Source organism: Globicephala melas, chromosome 14 (assembly GCF_963455315.2).
Source record: "Globicephala melas chromosome 14, mGloMel1.2, whole genome shotgun sequence".
In the NCBI taxonomy this organism is placed as follows: domain Eukaryota; kingdom Metazoa; phylum Chordata; class Mammalia; order Artiodactyla; family Delphinidae; genus Globicephala; species Globicephala melas.
The window spans coordinates 67,344,733-67,363,187 of NC_083327.1; the positions used below are offsets into that span (position 1 = coordinate 67,344,733).

Here is an 18,455-nt window from a genome sequence, read left to right on the forward strand (position 1 = left end):
GAAGCCCTACTGATCTTTTTTAAGTCTTTTTCTTTGCACTTTTTAGATGTTTGTTAAATCACACTAGTCAATATTACTAAACCACAGATGTGATGTTTTAAAATAAGGGACATGTCATTTGAGAACTGATACCCCTTTCTGTCCATGCATGTTTTGCATTTGTCCTTAGGTGTGCAAAAATGGAAGCAGTGTTTTTAAGATGAATTTTCTCACCTATGGTAGCAAGTTGTAAATGTCTGACTCTTTTTCGGTTTGCAGGGCTAATAGCTCTTGAAGTGTGCATCTGATCCTCTTTTACCCTGTGTCATGTTGCAGAGGTGTAGCTTGTTTGCTGTCCTACAGCTTGGGTTTCTTTTGATCTTATTGACTAATACCAATCATTGTCTCCCTCCAGGTTATTCAAGCTGTCTTTTTTGGCATCTGTGTGCTGACCGATCTTTCCAGTCTCCTGACTAGAGGAAGTGGGAGCCAAGAACAAGAGAGGCAGCTCAAGAAGCTCATCTCTCTCCGGGACTGGATGCTGGCTGTATTGGCCTTTCCTGTTGGGATTGTGAGTATGACGTACAAAAGCATTTAACCACGAAAGAAACTTGGGTCTTACATCAGACTTCTAAGAGGGAGAAAAGGGCTCATTCTAGGCTTCCGTATTGGGGCTGCCATAACAAAGCACCTCAGACTGAGTAGCTTAAGCAGCAGAAATTTATTCTCTCACGGTTCTGGAGGCTGGAAGTCTGAGATCCAGGTGTCTGCAGGCTTGATTGCTTCCGAGGCCTCTCCTTGGCTTGTAAAGGGCCTCCTTCTCCTTGTGTCTTCACATGCTTTTCCCTCTGTGTGTATCCGTCTCCCAGTCTCCCCTTCTTAAAAGGACCCGAGTCATACTGACCAGAGCCCCTCAATGAACTCATTCAATCTCAATTGCCTCATTAAAGACCCTGCCTCCAAATACGGTCACATTCCGAGACACTAGGAGTTAGGACTTCGACGTGTGAATTTTAGGGGGACACAGTTCAACCCATAGCCGTTTCTTAAGCAGCCCAAACTTGAAATGTATGTTCCGTGGGTCTGTGACCATTCTGGTAGTTTTGAACTTGGGAGAGGAAGTCAGTATTAGCTTATGCTTCTTCACTTACCCAGCGGTGCCATTAGCTAATATCACTTAAGTAAATGCTGCTTAATGTTTGGGTCTCTTCTGGCTTCGTTGATTTTCATTGTTTTCAGTTAGATTCCCTCCTTAGCTTAACTTCCTTTACAGATCTGTTAATCATCCATTGTCTGTACATAAACCATGTTTCTTTAAAGGGCTGGGGCCCCATGAGATTCTATAGATTTTAACCTGTGTATAGCCAGGAGAAGAATGAGAGAATGCTTGTAAATTGTGAGAACAATTAAGAGTGTGTTATCTAATTCAAATTCAGAACTTTCATTGGCCACCTGATTTCTGGGAAAAATAGAAACCCATGTACCAAGTCCAAGGTCCTCTGTAGGCAGAGTCAGAAAGTTGTTTTTTAAATCCTTCCAGGACTTCCCTGGTAGCTCAGTGATTAAGAATCTGCCTGCCAATGCAGGGGACGCGGGTTCAATCCCTGGTCTGGTAAGATCTCACATACCGCAGGGCAACTAAGCCCGTGCACCACAACTCCTGAGCCTGCACTCTGGATCCTGAGAGCCACAACTCCTGAGCCCACGTACCGCAACTACTGAAGCCCATGCACTCTAGGGCCCGTGTGCTGTAACTACTGAGCCCACATGCTGCAACTACTGAAGCCTGCCTGCCTAGAGCCCATGCTCTACAACAAGAGAAGCCACCAAAATGAGAAGCCCGTGCACTGCAACCAGAGAAAGCCCGCACACAACAACAAATACCCAACTCAGCCAAAAAAAAAAAAAAACTTTTAAAAAATAAATCCTTGCAATGACTCTTATTTATACCTGGCAGAAACCTCTACGTGCTTGTTCTAAGACCAGTCAGTGGACACCCAGACTATCACTGAATTGCTTTTTCTATGTACTGAGTTGTGTTTTCTCGGATGAAGTAACCCTCAGCTCTTGACAACAACACAAGGAGAGTAGTGTAATCTGGTCACACTTCTCTGTTCATTCCTCATCCTTACCCTCTGAAAACCTAGATAGTTGCTCAGATTGAAGCCATCTACCAAATCTCTCAAACTCTGTTGCTTAACATAACAGAGTTAAATGCTTTACATAATATATTTGATATTTCCTTCTCTGGATTTGCCTTATAAAATGCAAACACCTTCTATCAGAATACTCATCTGAGAGAAAATTTCCATTGGTATAAACTGTAAAGACTAAACTTTCTGCATGAAAGAATTATCTAGAAAATCCAAGTCTGTATATTTTGTTACTTTTTACTGGCTTACCCCCTTGGAATTTTTTTTCTTCTTCTTCTTCTTTTTTTTTTTTTTTTTTTTTTTTAGTTGCAGCATGCAGGATCTTTTAGTTGTGGCATGCAAACTCTTAGTTGCAGCCTGTGGGATCTAGTTCCCTGACCAGGGATTGAACCTGGGCCCCCTGCATTGGGAGCGTGGAGTCATAGCCACTGGACCACGAGGGAAGTTCCCTTACTCCCTTGGAATTTCCATAGGCATGTCACTGACTCTGGAAGTCTTCCTTGGCTAGAAGGAATATAATAATAACACAATACAAAGGTAAATAGGAATATAATATTAACCATTTCTCTTAGCTCTGCCTCCCCTTCTGTGATGTGGTGTCAAACTTTGTCTCTGTGAGCTTCAGTTGTATGTCTTGCCACTCTCACCAAAGGCTCATTGCATATGCCCTTTAGACATTTATGACATTACTTTAGCCAAAAACTTTTTGCTCCTGCTTGAGACTTGAGATACTTGTCAGCTTTCAGCATCCTTCCTGAATTCAGCCCGTGTGTGTATGCTTCATGGTTTGTAAAAGAATGGGAGCCTTTTTTGTTTGCTTGTTTGTTTGATTACATCTGATATTTTCCTTTGTGCCTCACAATTTTTGTTGTTTTCTCTGTGTTTTAGAAGAGGGAAGAGAAGTAATAATGCCTTTAATTTCACCCCCTTTTTAAGTCAGAAATCATAATATTATATTTTCATCACATAATGTACCTTTCCTAGCTGATGAGCTTCACAGAAGAATTTAAAGAACAAATAATGAATCAGAGATGTGCGGTTTCAATGATTTCTTTAACTCTTATTTTTCTCTTGCCCACTGGTATTTTATAGTCAATATTTATGTTTTTCATAATTTTCCCTGTTATTATGAGTCATTTTCCCTTTTACAGTCACTGGCCTTTTATTTTTCCTGACCTTTTTGGAGCCTCCTCCCCACTCCTTCCTCTCTTTTTCTCTTTCTGTCTCTCTCTTTAATATTAAGAAGAATCCTGGCCCATAATTTCCTTATATTTTCCATTGTTCCTTACTCTGTCATTTGATGTTTTGTATCTGTTTACCTGATTTCTCACTCTAATGCACAGAAATTCATTCTGAGGCAAAAAGCTGTTAATGCCTTCTTCCTAGACCCCATTAATTTTATTGTGAAGTCATATTTACAGAGGATATGAATTTGGTTCTTTATAATCATTTTTATCCAAAATATTTTTTGCATTAAAACATGCAATTTAATGATTTTTTGCCTATCTTTCCCCATGGTTATTTCCCAGCTTTCCTTTCCAAGGAGCCCTAATGCAGTACGCGGGCCTCTCACTGCTGTGGCCTCTTCCGTTGCAGAGCACAGGCTCCGCGGCACGTGGGATCTTCCCGGACCGGGGCACGAACCCGCGTCCCCTGCATCAGCAGGCGGACTCTCAACCACTGCGCCACCAGGGAAGCCCGAGCCGTAATCGTTGCTATGACTTCTGTAACTCCTCCATCTCCCCCAGCTGCTCAGTAGGGTCTGGAATTCCATGGTAGTTTTACCACTTAAGATTTTCTTCCTTGTTAACGTATGTATCCTTCCTGAAGCAATGCCATTAGGAATCACCTGAAGTGGTGTCGTCTTTACTCTTCCTGTGGCTCCCGGCCTGGGAGGGAGGTGCCTGGCCCAAAGAGTTCATTATATCAGAAGGACAGGAATAGCAGTAATGCCCAGGACCTGTAGGATCTGTAATGTAAGAATGCCTATGTGTGCAAATGATTGGTTATAACATTTGTAATTCAACAGCTTGTACCATGTTGGTTGACACAGTCAAGATCCTAAAGGGCAAACTATGCCCAGAGAGCCTGGGGCATGGCTCAAGCATCCTAAGGAGGAAGGTACAGAGGCTCCACTTAGAAGCCTGCGGTCGGTCCCCAGAGACCTCCAGGCTCTGACTGCCTAGTGACTGCCAACCTCACAGAGGACTTCCTCTGCCATCTTCTCCTGGTTTCCTCAGCTCCACGCCTTCTGTTTGTCAACCACAAGTTTGCGGGGGGCAAAGCAATGTTATTTTTGCTTCCTGGTACAGGGCAAAAAGGCAATGGGCATAAAAAGAGGGCAGAATGGCAGCTGAATGTATCACGTCTGCTCAAAGTTTCCCAAAGAGACCTCTTAGGCCCGAGCTTTTCTGGCACTCCCATTGTCTCTCTCTCTCTCACCTCAGCTGTAACTATGGCAGCAAGAAAGACCTGGTAGGTTATCTAGGATTTGTATTTTCTCCACTAATGCTTCCTCCAGTAACGAGCCGACAGTAATTGCTTTATGTGGGCATGAAGCACTAAATATGATTTTGTGACCCATGGACCTGATGTGTGTCTACTTCATGTACTCTCTCTCCTCTCTCTCTCTCTCTCTCAAGGATATATTAAAATAATGAAGCATTCCAATCCAAGATAACTGGGCTAAGGCTTTGTTTCAGCGTAACCTTGAAGAAATCAGGCAGGTCTGCTTGAGTGAACATAGCATGTATCATCCTGATTTGTGTAGATTCCCGTAAATGCAAAGCTGGCCTTGATTAGTAACGCTAATGGCCGGAAACCACCACCACTCCCAAAGCCTTGCAGCTCATTTTTGCAGGGATAACCCCTGGGAGGCTCTTCTTACCATGTGCAGTTCATTTCTGAATGCTGTCCCCCCCTTTAAAGAAGCATTACAAATAATTCTATGACATTATGTGGTCTGGAAGCACTGAAGTTTATTAGGAGCAATCAAACCAAGAATGTCTTTTGTCTCCTGTGAGTTCGTTGACTTTTGTGCTGGCAGATACTCTTCTAGTTAGGAGACTAACGCTGAGGCTTTCAACCAAAAAGAGAAAAAGAGAAAGAGTAGCACACAATGAGTATGATGAGTATGAAATTGCCTCTTTCAAAACTCCCAACTGTGTCTCCAACTGCTATCCCAAGCAGCCCATTGAACGACGAAGAACAATTAGATATTTTCCGTGAATTCGAGTCTGTGCATCCCGTTCCTCCACAGCTGCTCAGCTGCGTGACGCACATAATCAGATCTCACCACCTCTCCAGTACACCTCTGTGCCTGGGCTCACTTGGGTTACTCTAGAGCAGATGCTGGGTTGCTGCTTCGCTAACCTTGATGGGTGGGTGAAGATGAGGATGTACCTGTCTCAGTAAAGAAGCAGTGGGTCTGAGAAGGTCCTGGAAATTTGGATCTGTTCTAACCTAGGATGGGATCCAGGGTGTCCTGAGCAAACGAGCATGTGCCGCGATGAACTTTTCTGGAATTTGAGCTTTTCATCTGAGTTGAGTCTCAGAGCTCTTTGTTAACTCTTTCTGGTGTTATAATCACGTTAGGAAACGTGGAAAATGGAGTTTGAAATTTCAAATGCACACTCAAAGCAAACGTATCTAGCAATTATTTTCAGAAGGAGATTCCTCAAAGTCTTCATTTGTTGATATACTAGCTAACTCTAAGCCATCCTTCAGAAAACTTTTGTGATGCATATAAATTTAGATTGTCATACCTCTACGATTTAAGAAAACGTTATTTTCATTTCCGATTTTTAAGGGTAAGAGATTGGCTTAAATGGAAAGCAAACTTAGTAATGAATATTAGTTACTAATATTAATGTCTGTTAATGTAACACACAAAGGAAGGGGATTTGATTCTATTTGAGATTGTAAACAAAAGCTTTTCTTTCTGTTTTGATATTAAGGGGAAACTTGGGATTTAATACACTTAATATCTCCTGATCCTCTCTTTATTAAATTTTCACACAGGTACCTAAAATCAAACTCTTTTCTATTTTCTTTAAGCCTTCGCTGAGGTTATAAGTTTCTTCAAATGCCCTTTTTCTTTCTCTTCACCTTTGAAGTTAAAAATATAAATATCAGCAAGGTCATATTTTATGGTTAAACCCAGTTCATTTGGGGTTGAGTCAGTCATAGGCTTTTGCCCTGTGCTGAAATGAGTGTGAGCTGAGTTGCCTAAGGGGAGGTTCGGAGATGAGGATTCATTCATTCCTTAGCAAAAGGAGCCTTTACCTCCCATCCCATTCTTCAGTCTTCTGAAAAATGTTCCGAAGACTGTCATAACCTAACCTAGGTGAGTTGTCTTAAACTCACCTTTTTGAATGCCTTTTCCAAAGACCAAGGGCATAATATGACTAGACAGATGTTCCCGGTAGAGAACCAGGTTGCTTCTTGACCATCTTATATATTCTTCTCTCCTAAATGAAAACCAAAGATTTTCTGCCTTGGTGAACTATTTAATTCGTACACATTCACGCCAACTCAGAGTTGTCAGCTTGCAAGACAAATATCTTCAACACAAAAAATAACCATACTTTGACAGAAATTTTACTCTAGGTGCCTACTTTTAATCACTCTACAATGAAAACCACACATTTATATCCAGAACATTCAAAGGACAGAAGTTCTAGTCAAGTCAGTAGTTATTTGCAGGTACCTGGAGCTTGCTAGGTGTAGCAGGTACTGAGTGCCAGGAGCCGTATAGTGGTCACTAAGAACTGATCTTGCCTTTCAGGGTCTCCCAGTTTAGAGAAGGTGACTTTATAAGCCATATCAACAAGTAAATTAAAAGGTAACATGATGAGTATAACAACACGTGCAGGTACAGAAGTAGCCCATAAGAGGAAAGGATTGGCTTTACTGAGTGGGAGGTCCTGGAAGACTTCCCAGAAATGATGATATTGGAGCTCTGTTTTGAAGAATAACTAAAAAACATATTGGATGTGTAAGTTAGTGATACTCTTCAGCTGCAAGTAACAGAACACCCCCAGATATTCACCTGGCTCACTCTTTCACTTCATTCAGGTCTCTACTCAAATTATTCCACCTCAGAAAATCTTCCATGAATAACCTTTATAAATCAGCCTCCCTCTGTCATTCTGTATGCCCTTAACTTACTTTATATTCTCCTTCATTGTTACTGCTACCTGGCACATTATATGTTTATTCTTTTATTTCTACTGTATGTCTTCTCTGACTTGACACCTGCCCTATGAGGTTAGGGAGATTGTGTGTCTAATTTACTGCTATAACCCAAGCATCCGAAGCAACGTGTAAATAATTCAGTATTTTTTTAGTGAATATCCAACCAACCGTGGCTTAAGCAATAAAGATAAACAAGAAGCCTATAAGCAGGTAGTTTCCGGGCTGTATTGCTCAGTATTGTCATTTAAGGCTTATGCATTTTCTGTTTTCCACTTTTCTGTCTCCAGAGTCTTGGCTTTTTGTCTTTGAACATGCTACCTACAATCTCAAAAGGGTTGATAAACCACCAAACATTCATATGCTTTGCACCCATGTTCAAGGCAGGGAGAGGAAGACACTCTTAAGGGAGCTCTCCCTAAGGGTTTGTCTCTTCATCGTACCAATGAACCTTTCCCAGAAGCTCCATCAGCCAATTTCCCCATGCATCTCATTTGACTGTCACATGGCTAGAACTGGCTGCATGGAATGCTGGGAAAGCAAGTAGAAGACGAAGGGAATGAGGTCACCATGAGGACTTCAATTAATTATGATTTATCCTCATGAGTTAGGCACACTGCTGCCCAAACAAAATCACTAGTTTCAAGAAATATTATAAGTAACAAATCTTGAGAATAATAATTAAATGTAAAGTAAATAAAAACTAATAGAATTTTAGGTTATTTATTGTTTATGTTGATATAAGAAATAGATATTGTAAAACTGACGAAACTAATCATAGACATTTTCTATCTTAGCCAAGAAAGGCAAATTTTTTCCATTCATTTTCTGCCAATACCATTTTTTGGTGCATTCTCAGCAGTATTTTCATGAACAACTGTCTAAATCTGACATTTGAAGAAGTTCTTCTCAAAGAAAATCACATACGTTACACAACTGACTAGATGGCTTATGTTCATTTTCTGAAACTCCATGTGAAATTTGTCAGAGGTAGCCCTGCTTTAGTCCAGCAACCGGGTTCAGTGAGTAAAAATCTGCCTTTAATAATAGTCCCCTAGAAATCGTAGAGAATTGTCGTGTTCTGTATACCATCTCACAGAGTTCCCACTCTCTCTAGGCAAAAAGGCCACAAATATATCTCAGAAAAGGAAGATATCTTCTTCCCATATTTATATACATAAGTAAGATATGTATTTGAAATATGTAATGGAGAAAAAAGTAGACTTGTTAATTAATTCTACTATTAACAATTAACATAAATAATGTTAATTCAATAACATTAATAATGTATATGATTCTTGTTCGCAAAAATATGACCCCTCCAAGACTTCTCTGATGGCGCAGTGGTTAAGAATCCACCTGCCAATACAGGGAACATGGGTTCGAGCCCTGGTCCGGGAAGATCCCACATGCCACAGAGAACTAAGCCCGTGAGCCACAACTACTGCAGCCCGCGCGCCTAGAGCCCGTGCTCCGCAGCAAGAGAAGCCACCAAAATGAGAAGCTCGCGCACCACAATGAAGAGTAGCCCCCGCTCACCGCATCTAGAGAAAGCCCGCGTGCAGCAAGGAAGACCCAACACAGCAATAAATAAATAAATAAATTTATTAAAAAAAAAAATGACACGCCCCCCCGAAACCAGGATCTTTTGTATGCCCTTGTTTGGGGGACCAAGAACAAGATGCAGTATTAGTTGTTGATTTAAAAAAAGAAAAAGAAAAGGAAAGAAAAAAGGAACACTTTCATTTTTTGTCTTCCTTCTCTGCATGTTTCCTTCCCTCCCTATCTCTCTACTTCTGTTTCTGTCTCTCTTTCTCTCTTACCTTTGCCCCACCCCATCCTTCTACCACAAGCATCTCCTTCTTCATAGAAAAATAAACAACAATTTGCTGTATGGGTGTTCCTGAAATTACTACAGTCCCTGTGGGCGTTTTGAGGTAACTCTTACCTGTTTTATCTGGATCAAAATGTGCTGTGTTAAAGCAGCCGATATCAAAAGGAATATTTTCCCTCAAGGAAGGAGCTAGTGGAATTTCCACCTACACAGAATGTATTAACTTTTTGTTGTGCAATTACTATGCTAATGATTTGCCTATTTTACTACAAAGAGCCAGTCCTGGATAGGACTTTCATTCATCATGCCTTTTTGTAACTGTCCTAGGAACAGAAGTTGAGGCATGATTCTGGCTTTGGGAGACGTTTTCCCAGAGACACAGGCAGGAAGGCGGGAAGGAGAGAAGACGGGAAGATGAGAGATGGTGAGGGGAGAGAACGTGTGTAGCCACAGTTCACAGGTGGCCCTGTTGCCCTGCCCACTGTTCCTAAGTGCTTGTGAAGAAACCTTTCCAAGAAGTTTCCCTCTTCAGAATGTCCCTTTATCCTGTAGGTTAGGTCTGTGCTTCATTTAAAGGGAACAAACATACCAGCAGTTTGGGCAGTGGTGGCCAAAGTCTGGTGCAACATAAGGAAAATGAAGGGAGCTGTGTCTCAGAGGGAACCAGAGGAGCCCTTCTGTCCCGATCTGCTTTTACGCTTCAATGAGTTCCCTACCACTTTGTTCGTTATTCACCAAGGGGAAACTGGGGAGGGATGTGAAGTAGGAAAGAATCCTAAGCAGAAATTAGTGGTGTGCCAAGGTTGGAAGGCATGAATGGAGAGGAGTCTTCTCTGCCCATTTTTATCACCTCAGCCCACTTAATCCTAAGGAGGGCCCCTCCCCTTTCTTTGCCTTAACAATCAACTACAAAATTAGAATGGCTGCCTTCATACCAACACAAATAACAAAACAGAAAGAGCCTCAGCGCTCCCAATGCCTAGAAAATAATACGTAGGAGCCCAGGGGTTTGCTGTCAATATTAGCAGAGTCAACAAAGGAAAACAGCCCCTACATTCACTAATATGGTAACATTATTGTCTGACTATTCAGAAATTCTACCTGTACCCCCTTCCCTCCCAAATTACCTTAGAGTCCTAAAGAAGATACTACATACGCAGAGGCATTTGCTGTCACCTTTCTTTTTTGTTTCCAGCCTGGGGACGAGCAGTTCCATTTACACCTTCTGAAACTTCTTGCCGTCTCCCTTCCCATAGTGGCGAAACCCACTAGCACCCCAAGAGCCTGAAAAGTCTATGAATGAGAGCTCGCTCCTACTACATGCTGCTGGGGGTCAGACACCACACTAAGGGCTGTGCTCTGTTTCTTTAATCCTCAGAGCCCCCAAAGGTAGGAATGTCCATCATTCCCTCTTCACAGAAGATGCTTCTGTCGTACTGCTAGGCGGACAGGGTTCCCATTTTACAGGTCCCTTGCCTGAGGTCCATGGCTAGGACGTGGTGCGACCTGGGCTTGAACCCAATTATTCTGATAATGGAGTGCTTGCTCTTTGCAAGTACTCTAAACTTTTTGACAAACCAAACCCAGCTTTGCTTTTTTTTTTTTCCCCAGCTTTGCTTTTCGTCATTCAGCTGATAGACACTTTCAGCTGTGTACGTGAACTCCGAGCTGACCACAATTTCTCATTTAGGACAGTGCATCAAAAATGAGAAAGGGGCTTATGCAGAATCTGGCTCAGAAGTCACTGTTTATCTTTTTCCTTGAGGCTGTTTAGCCAAAGCCTGTTCATTTGTGCTTATTATTGTTTCTCTGTGATATATTATTTCATTGGCACCACAGAGCCAGTGGTTTCATACAGTTTTACAGGCCAGTTTACAAAGTACGAATTTTGGCAAGGAGAGAACATCTTCCTGCCTTGTCTTCTTGTTTCAACAATTGGATACAGATTTAAGCCACCATGGATTTTACCCAATGTACTGGTTTTTAAGATGTGAAAATAAGGTATTATCAGTAGAATTAGCTACGTTTTTAAAAAATGGATACTAAATGTATCTAGTATCATCTGTAAATCATCTCTGGGTTTCTAAGAAGGCATAGTTCAGAGCTACACAGTTGCAAAAGAATATTTTTGGCAAGAGACGATCCAGTACATTCTGCATGGGTACCCTAACGAATCAACTGTGCCTGCCCAGTGAGATGCCTCACTAAGAATTCCCGAGAGCCGTTTTGTTCTGCTTTATCAAGAGAGAGGTTTCTGTCAAATTTGCTTTTCTTTTAAAATTTGTAATTTATCCCCCCCTCCTGTTTTCAACAAGGATTTGAGGTGGTCTGAGGTACATCAGTTAATCAAAGTGGTCCAGCCTCCTGGGCCTCAACATCATTCAGCAAATGCCGCCTGTAAATAATCTTGCCTATTCGATGTGTCTTCTGTATTACACTGCAGGATACACAGAGGAACTTTCTTATGTACTTTATCTTGAAAACAGGCAAGCCAGGAAAATGGGGAGAAACCTTCGACAGACCTTCTGGCAAATTCATTTAACATTTATTGAATGCTATACACCAGGTACTCCGTTAAATGCTCTCACACGGTTTCACTCCCTCTATTAGGGGATCTTCTAAAAACAAGAGGCAGTAGGCAATAGGAAGCTCACTCATCTCTACAGACTGTGATGCCAACAAGAGGACTGGGGCACCGAGGAGGGGAAGCTGCCGCCGTGCTGGCCATCAGAGCCACTTCTTGCTTTGCTCAGTCCTATCGAGAGAGTAATGCCTGTCGTATTGGACCCAGTCAGAAATCTCTGTTGCTCTGTGCTTGAAGAGTCTCAAGCAAAAACGGAGTAAGGGAGGAGAAAGCAAGCAAGCTCTGGGGGGGGTGGGGATCATCTGGACAAAGTAGATTTTCTTTGGGTCTCCTTGCTCTGTTAGCACAGCTTAAAAACAGATGTTTCTTCCCAATCTTGGCACCTTCCTGAGATGCTTATCCTCAAAGTAATTAGTTTAGCATATCCTCCTGGCTCTTAATTGATGAGAAGGGTTCTTGAACCAAAAAAAAAAAAAAAAAAAAAATCCATAATTGGTCAGCAGTTCTAGAGGGGGCCTAAACAGATGACAGAGAGTTCAGGTAGACCAAATGCCAAGGAAAAAACTCCTGAAGTGCTGTCAGGCAGACGGATTGCTGACGCTCAGGCTGCATGCACGCATCTTTGAGCCATTTGGGTTCCAAAGATGACGATTTGCTTTTTGACTCCTTCCACTTTATTTATACAGCATAAATCATCATAGAATGATATAAAGGCAAAAACAAAAATTCACACAAATTTCTACAGTAAGCGTTTGTTACTTTTGTAATAGGAAAAGCGAACATGTGTTCTCAGTTGCAACTGTCTTATTTAGAGATGATCTAAATTTAAAGGGTAAATTGTTCGTAGAGGGAAAAAGAAGGAACACTGGTATGTTGTTGATATGATACTAAAAAACAAACACACCAACCTCTCCAAAAGGTCTTTTCCCATTGCAAACTATGGCTAGAACTGGCTACACGGTTTTCCTAGTTTGTTAATGTGTATAATCTAAAAATTAACAAAACACAGAAAACCTTAGCCTCCTTCCTCTCTTATCTCCATAGCAATTCAAAGGCAGTGAGGTGGCCATTTGTGGGTGTCCCAGCTGCGACAGTACTCAAATGCCATTAAAGCCTGGTACCAAGGACCCAAACATTCAGTTTTGTGAGTCTTTTTTACAGGAATTCTTCTCTCAGTAAATGAACTCATGCTAAGTGATTATAGACTGAAGTATAGCTCAGAAGGATAATTAATTTATAATTACAAAAAAATGGTCAGGCCAACTGGAGTCTCTGTAAGCTCTTCCTAGAGGCAGAACAACTTTGAAGAAGATAAAGGATAGCCAGAAGAATCCTGGGGGAACTCAAAAGCAAGGCATGGGGCTGGGGGGTGGTAATTGGATGACATTAGTGGCGGGTAGTCAGATTACTATGGTCTGATCCATTCTTTTGCATCCTAAGGATTGACTTGCTAGGTAGATTATAATGCTACCTTGGGGGGCCAGGGGACCCCCTGCTGTATACAAAACTGGAGACATGTTCGTGTTCTTTAATACCAATAAGCCTAACCACTGTGACAACCAGTTTTCTTCTGTTAACATATCCTTCTTGGGTGGCTCTAATCCATTTGTTCAGGCTTCGTCTTCCACTGTTACAGTAGTATTCCTGTCAAGCCATTCTGATACTACACCCAAGGCACTGAATATAGGCAATCATTGACACAGCCACCTAACATAGGATGCTTCTACAAAAGGATGCTCTAATTACTTACTTAATTAACTTTTATTAGATTAGATTACATTAGATTTTTCTTTATTTTCTGGTGGAACTTTAAATTCAAGCTGTGGTTAGCTGGATATCTCTCTTATGTACTTATAGCTACCCTGTGAATATTCATTTTAATGTAATCATATTAAATAACTATAGTCCCCTTTTATTAAAAAGAGAGAGAAAGAGACAGCAAGAGTTGGATTATTCAGTGATTTTATGATGACAAAAGATCCAAATCATTTTTCGAAAAAGAAACTTCTGTCAATGCTAATTGACTGGCAGTGGTTTCTAACATAATAAGATAGTCTTGTGTGAGGTTTCTGGATGTGTTTAATTATTCTATTTATGTCACTTGACAGAGAGTGAGAGAAGCCTTGATCAATTTATTTGGGTGTGGAATTCAGTTTAAAATGGATCAATTTATACACTAATATGCATACAATAAATAACTAAGGAGAACCTACTGTATAGTTCAGGGAACTCTACTCAGTGCTCTGTGGTGACCTAAATGGGAAGGAAATCCAAAAAAGAGGGGATATATGTATACATATGGCTGATTCACTTCACTGTACAGTAGAAACTAACACAACATTGTAAAACAACTATATCCCAATAAAAAAATAAACAAATAAAATGGGTCAATTTAAAACTTTGAACCCATAAAGGAGAGTCAGTTATTAGAATGCTAAAATGACACACCTTACGGAGTCATCTCACCTGTGTGAGGCATAAGGTAACCAGATATTGTCAAAAGATCATGAGCCTGGAGACAGACCATTAGTGATCAATCTGTGTCTCACACTCTTTATGGGAAGATTTTTAACTTCTGATTTGATTTCACAATTATAAGGCCATTTGTGTTTTGTCCCTGTTTCTGTAGTTTGGCAGAGGACCAAAAAGCGGAATAAACAGAGTTTCGTCCCTCAGGGCCCCCTCTTTTCCATGCCCTACCCTCTCACAATGCACACCACCTTACTAATCAGGTCCACCGTCTCTGGGATGCTCTCAGCACAGTGTAATAAGCCTTCAAACATCACTCTTCACAAAAGAAGACTGCCACCATTAGAGGCCAACCCCAGGCAATTTGGGTTCTGTTGGTGGGAAAGAAAAGCAATCTTTAATAAAGGCCATTAGTTTCGTGTTTCAGTCAGTAGTGAAACAGGCCAGGCTGAGATGCCATGAAACACTGGAAAGAGCCAGAGTCAGGGGAACCACGTGATTGGTGCGGTTTCAGCCTGTAGGCACAGGGATGACCCAGGGCGTGACCCTGGGCAAATAGTCTGCAGACTCTAGGTCACAGGGCCCCAGCCCCACAAGCTGGTATTGTGGGGAAAGGCTTGCATCTCAAAGATGACATGAAAATAAGAGAGGAGCCTGTTAACTAAACTTTGAGTAAGGAAGGGAGCATGTCTCCACGGTGCAAGACAAGCCCCTAGTATCAGTTAGGACCAGCAGATATTCCAAATCAGTACTGCTTCTCTATCCTGTGGATGTGAATTTGCCAGAGGGAAGACGTACCTCGTCAAATCATCCTTGTTGAGGTGCTTGAAATTCTATGAATACACTTTTTACTAATGAAGGCAAGAATGATGCTTCCGCCTTGTTCTGTGTTTCATGCTACTGTCCTGTGGTTTTACATATGTCATGTTAAGTCCATGATTTTTGGTGATTTTTCTCCATCTCTGACCATTTTCCTTTTCCTTTTTCTAGAATGATTAATCAAAAGTATTTACTCACCAAACATTCATTGAGTTCCTGCTCTATGGAAGCCTTTCTAGAGAACTGAGAAATGAAATAGTCTTTGGCATTTGTGAGATAATAGAAATATATATATGGGTCTCTGCCCACAGTTCCTGGCACAGAGCTCCTAAAACCCTTGTAGTTTCCTAAGTGATAAGAACACTACTAGCATCTCTTGTTCTAATATTTAGTCGTTGACCCCGTAACTGACACAGGACTCCTGAAACCTTTGTAAATTGCTAAGTCAAAAGAGCACCAGGAATGTCTTTTGTTCTAATGAGGTGACTCTGGGTGTGCTCCTAGGTAGGGGCTGGTCACCAGAAAGACCGAGGCATGCTAGAAGCTTGGAATTTTCAGTCCCACCCTCTCTTCTCTTGAGCAGGGAGAAGGGCTGAAAATGGAGTAAATGATCAATTATGTGTACACGATGAAGCTTCCAAAACTGCCAGTAATATGGCGGTCAGGGGCCTCTGGGTTGGTGAAGACGTGGAGGGAGAGTGGTGAACCCAGACAGGGCACTGAAGCTCCACACCGCTTCCCACATACCTGCCCTACGCATCTCTTCCATCTGGACGTTTATATGTATCCTTGATCATGTCCTTTACAGTAAAGCAGTGAATGTAAGTGTTTCCCTGAGTTAATCGAACCCAAGATGGGGATCGTTGGACCCTCGATCTACAGCCAGTCACGCCAGAAGCACAGGTGACAACCCGGGCTTGCGGCTGGCCTTTGAAGGGTGGAGGAGGCCAGGCTCACGGGACTGAGCCCATAACCCGTGGGATCTGCTGCTATCTCCGGGCAGTAGTATCTGAATTGAGCTTAACTGTAGGACACTCAGCTGGTGTCCGAGAATTGGTTGGGGGGGGGAAAATAGCCTCCACACAGTTGGGGACCCGACGTGTCAGAAGTGGAGTGTTCTTGGTGAAGGTAAAGAGACACACAGGGAAGAAAGACATAGTAGGGGAGAGCTGGGCTTTTCTCCTACTCAGGAAGGAAAAACCTGAGTTTTTCCTTTATAGCACTTAATTATTCATTCATTCAATTATAATTCCTTCAAAAGTATGAACTACGTGCAAAAAGTGTTTAAGGAGGTTAATAGCAATGGCTCTGGGTTCCCACTGTCTGGCCTCGCATTCTGGCCAGCTTATTTACTTTTTGACTCTGGGAAAGTTAAGTTTTCTAAAGCTAAGTTTCTTCATCTATAAAAGTAGAAAAATAATAGTAGCTATCTCAAGGTAGTTGTGATTCTTAAATAAGATCTTACTCGTGAAGCCTCTGGCCCATATATAGTTGAAACTAAATAGATGTAAACCATCCTTCATAAAGTACTAGGAAAGATTACATTCATATAATATTCTAGAAATGACGAAATGTAGGGATGGAGAACAGATCCATGATTGCCAGGGGTTGAGATTGGGGGGAGGGTGTGATTCTAAAGGAATAACATCAGGGAGTGTCTTTATGGGGCTGGGACTCTTCTGAACCCTGATTGTGGTAGAGGTTACATAAACGGATACACGTGGTAAATTTTTATAGTACAATAACACCCTCTAAAAAAGAATGCATGTAAAAACTGGAAGAAGATCTGCAGTTTAGTTAATAGTATTATACCAATGCCAGTTATGTGAGATGTTATCATTGGGGAGAGCTGGGTGAAAGGTACACAGGAACTCTCTGTATTATTTTTCAAGTTCTTATAAGTCTTAGATTATTTCAAAATGAAGAGTTAAGAAAATTATAAAGCACCAAGAGAGATGTGATGATACAACAGAGAGGGAGCAGTCTGATCCTTGCCTCCATGGAGCTTCCATTCCACTGGAAAGAGAAACTATTGATTACACCGTAAATTATCTAATCCTAATTATACTCAGTGTTAGAAAGGAAAAGAATATGCTTTGAGAACCCATGCAGGGAAAGGGGGCCCGAGTCTGGGGCAACTCAGGGGAGGCTTCTTGGAGGTTATGCCATTTCTGAACCATCTGTATGGCAAGGATGAGCTAGGAGGGCTGGTAGAAGGCATTCCAGGCAAAGAGAGCAGCACATGAGGGGAAGGAGGTGGAAGGAGCCCTCCAGCATCTTAGAGGGGCCAGCAGGTTAAAAGGCTTGTAAGAGTCACAGCTAAATGGGCTGCTGTCACAAGAAGAAACCTGTGGTGGGTCAGGGAAGGAAATAATTACTCCGGATAAGAGACTGGGATGGGGGAGGGCAGGAAACAACTGCACAATGAGAGCAACACTGATTGAGCTTGGATTTTGAAAAATAATTGTAATGAGTTTTAAGCTATGGTTATAAAAATCACAAAAGAATGGGTACTTGGAGGTGTGTGGTGAGTTTGGAAAACGACACATAGTGTGGTGATTGGGTTCCTGAAAGGAGCTGGCAAGGGACTGCAAAGGGAATTTGGGGCCGTATCACAAAGGGAGTTTGGATTTTATTCTGCAAGCAAGGGAGAGCCATCGGAAGCTTTAAACTGGGAAGTTCTTAAATGTTTTTATAACAAACATTTTATAACTCTGAGGCCAAAAGTAGAAATAGAGTTAAGAGGACACTGAAGCCAGTGGATCTAGACAAGAGGTGACCACAACAGTCCAGGACAGGGACAGGGACATGGTGGCCTGCAGCTGGGGTAAAGGCAGCTGGTGCTGGGAATGACAGAGGAGCCTTTGTGAAAGTCAACTCGACAGGCAGTGGTGACCTCGGATCCAAGAGCTTCACGTCTAGTCATTTATTCCCCTGTGGTTCTCATATAGGTGCAAAAACCATTAACTTAACATGTCCATTGCAACGTTATTGCAAATTGTAATAATTGGAACGAACGTACGTATTCATTAGTGACTGCTTAAGTAAATGATGGTGTGTAACATACAGTGGGGTACTATGAAGTGCTTCAGAAAAATGGGGTATCTTTAAAAAATATTTTAAAATTAAAACATTGCAGAAGACTAGGTATAGTGTGGCCTAATTTTGTAAAATACTGTATGGAATGCATTTTACATGCGTGGAGAAAAATCTTGAAGGCTATACCTGTCCTTTTGGCAATGACTCACTACTGCAGGGTGAGATTGCAACTAATTTTTGTACAATTCTTTACAGTGATTGATTTACAACAAATGTTTTCATATTTAAGCTTTTACATGAATGGCGTGGTCTTGGATTGGGGTCCCTGTGAACAGCTCTGAGATGGAGAGTGCGTGCAGGAGGGGGCTCTTGGGAGATATACCTG

General features: G+C 41.7%; 1 protein-coding gene across 1 annotated transcript in view; it reads left to right on the forward strand.

Moving 5' to 3' along the window:
• Positions 1–18,455, forward strand: part of AIG1 (androgen induced 1) — a 233,898-nt gene that overhangs the window by 63,786 nt on the left and 151,657 nt on the right. The window contains exon 2 of the mRNA XM_030853304.3: positions 395–550. Coding sequence (XP_030709164.2) covers positions 395–550 — 156 coding nt within the window. The remainder of the gene's footprint in view (positions 1–394; positions 551–18,455) is intronic.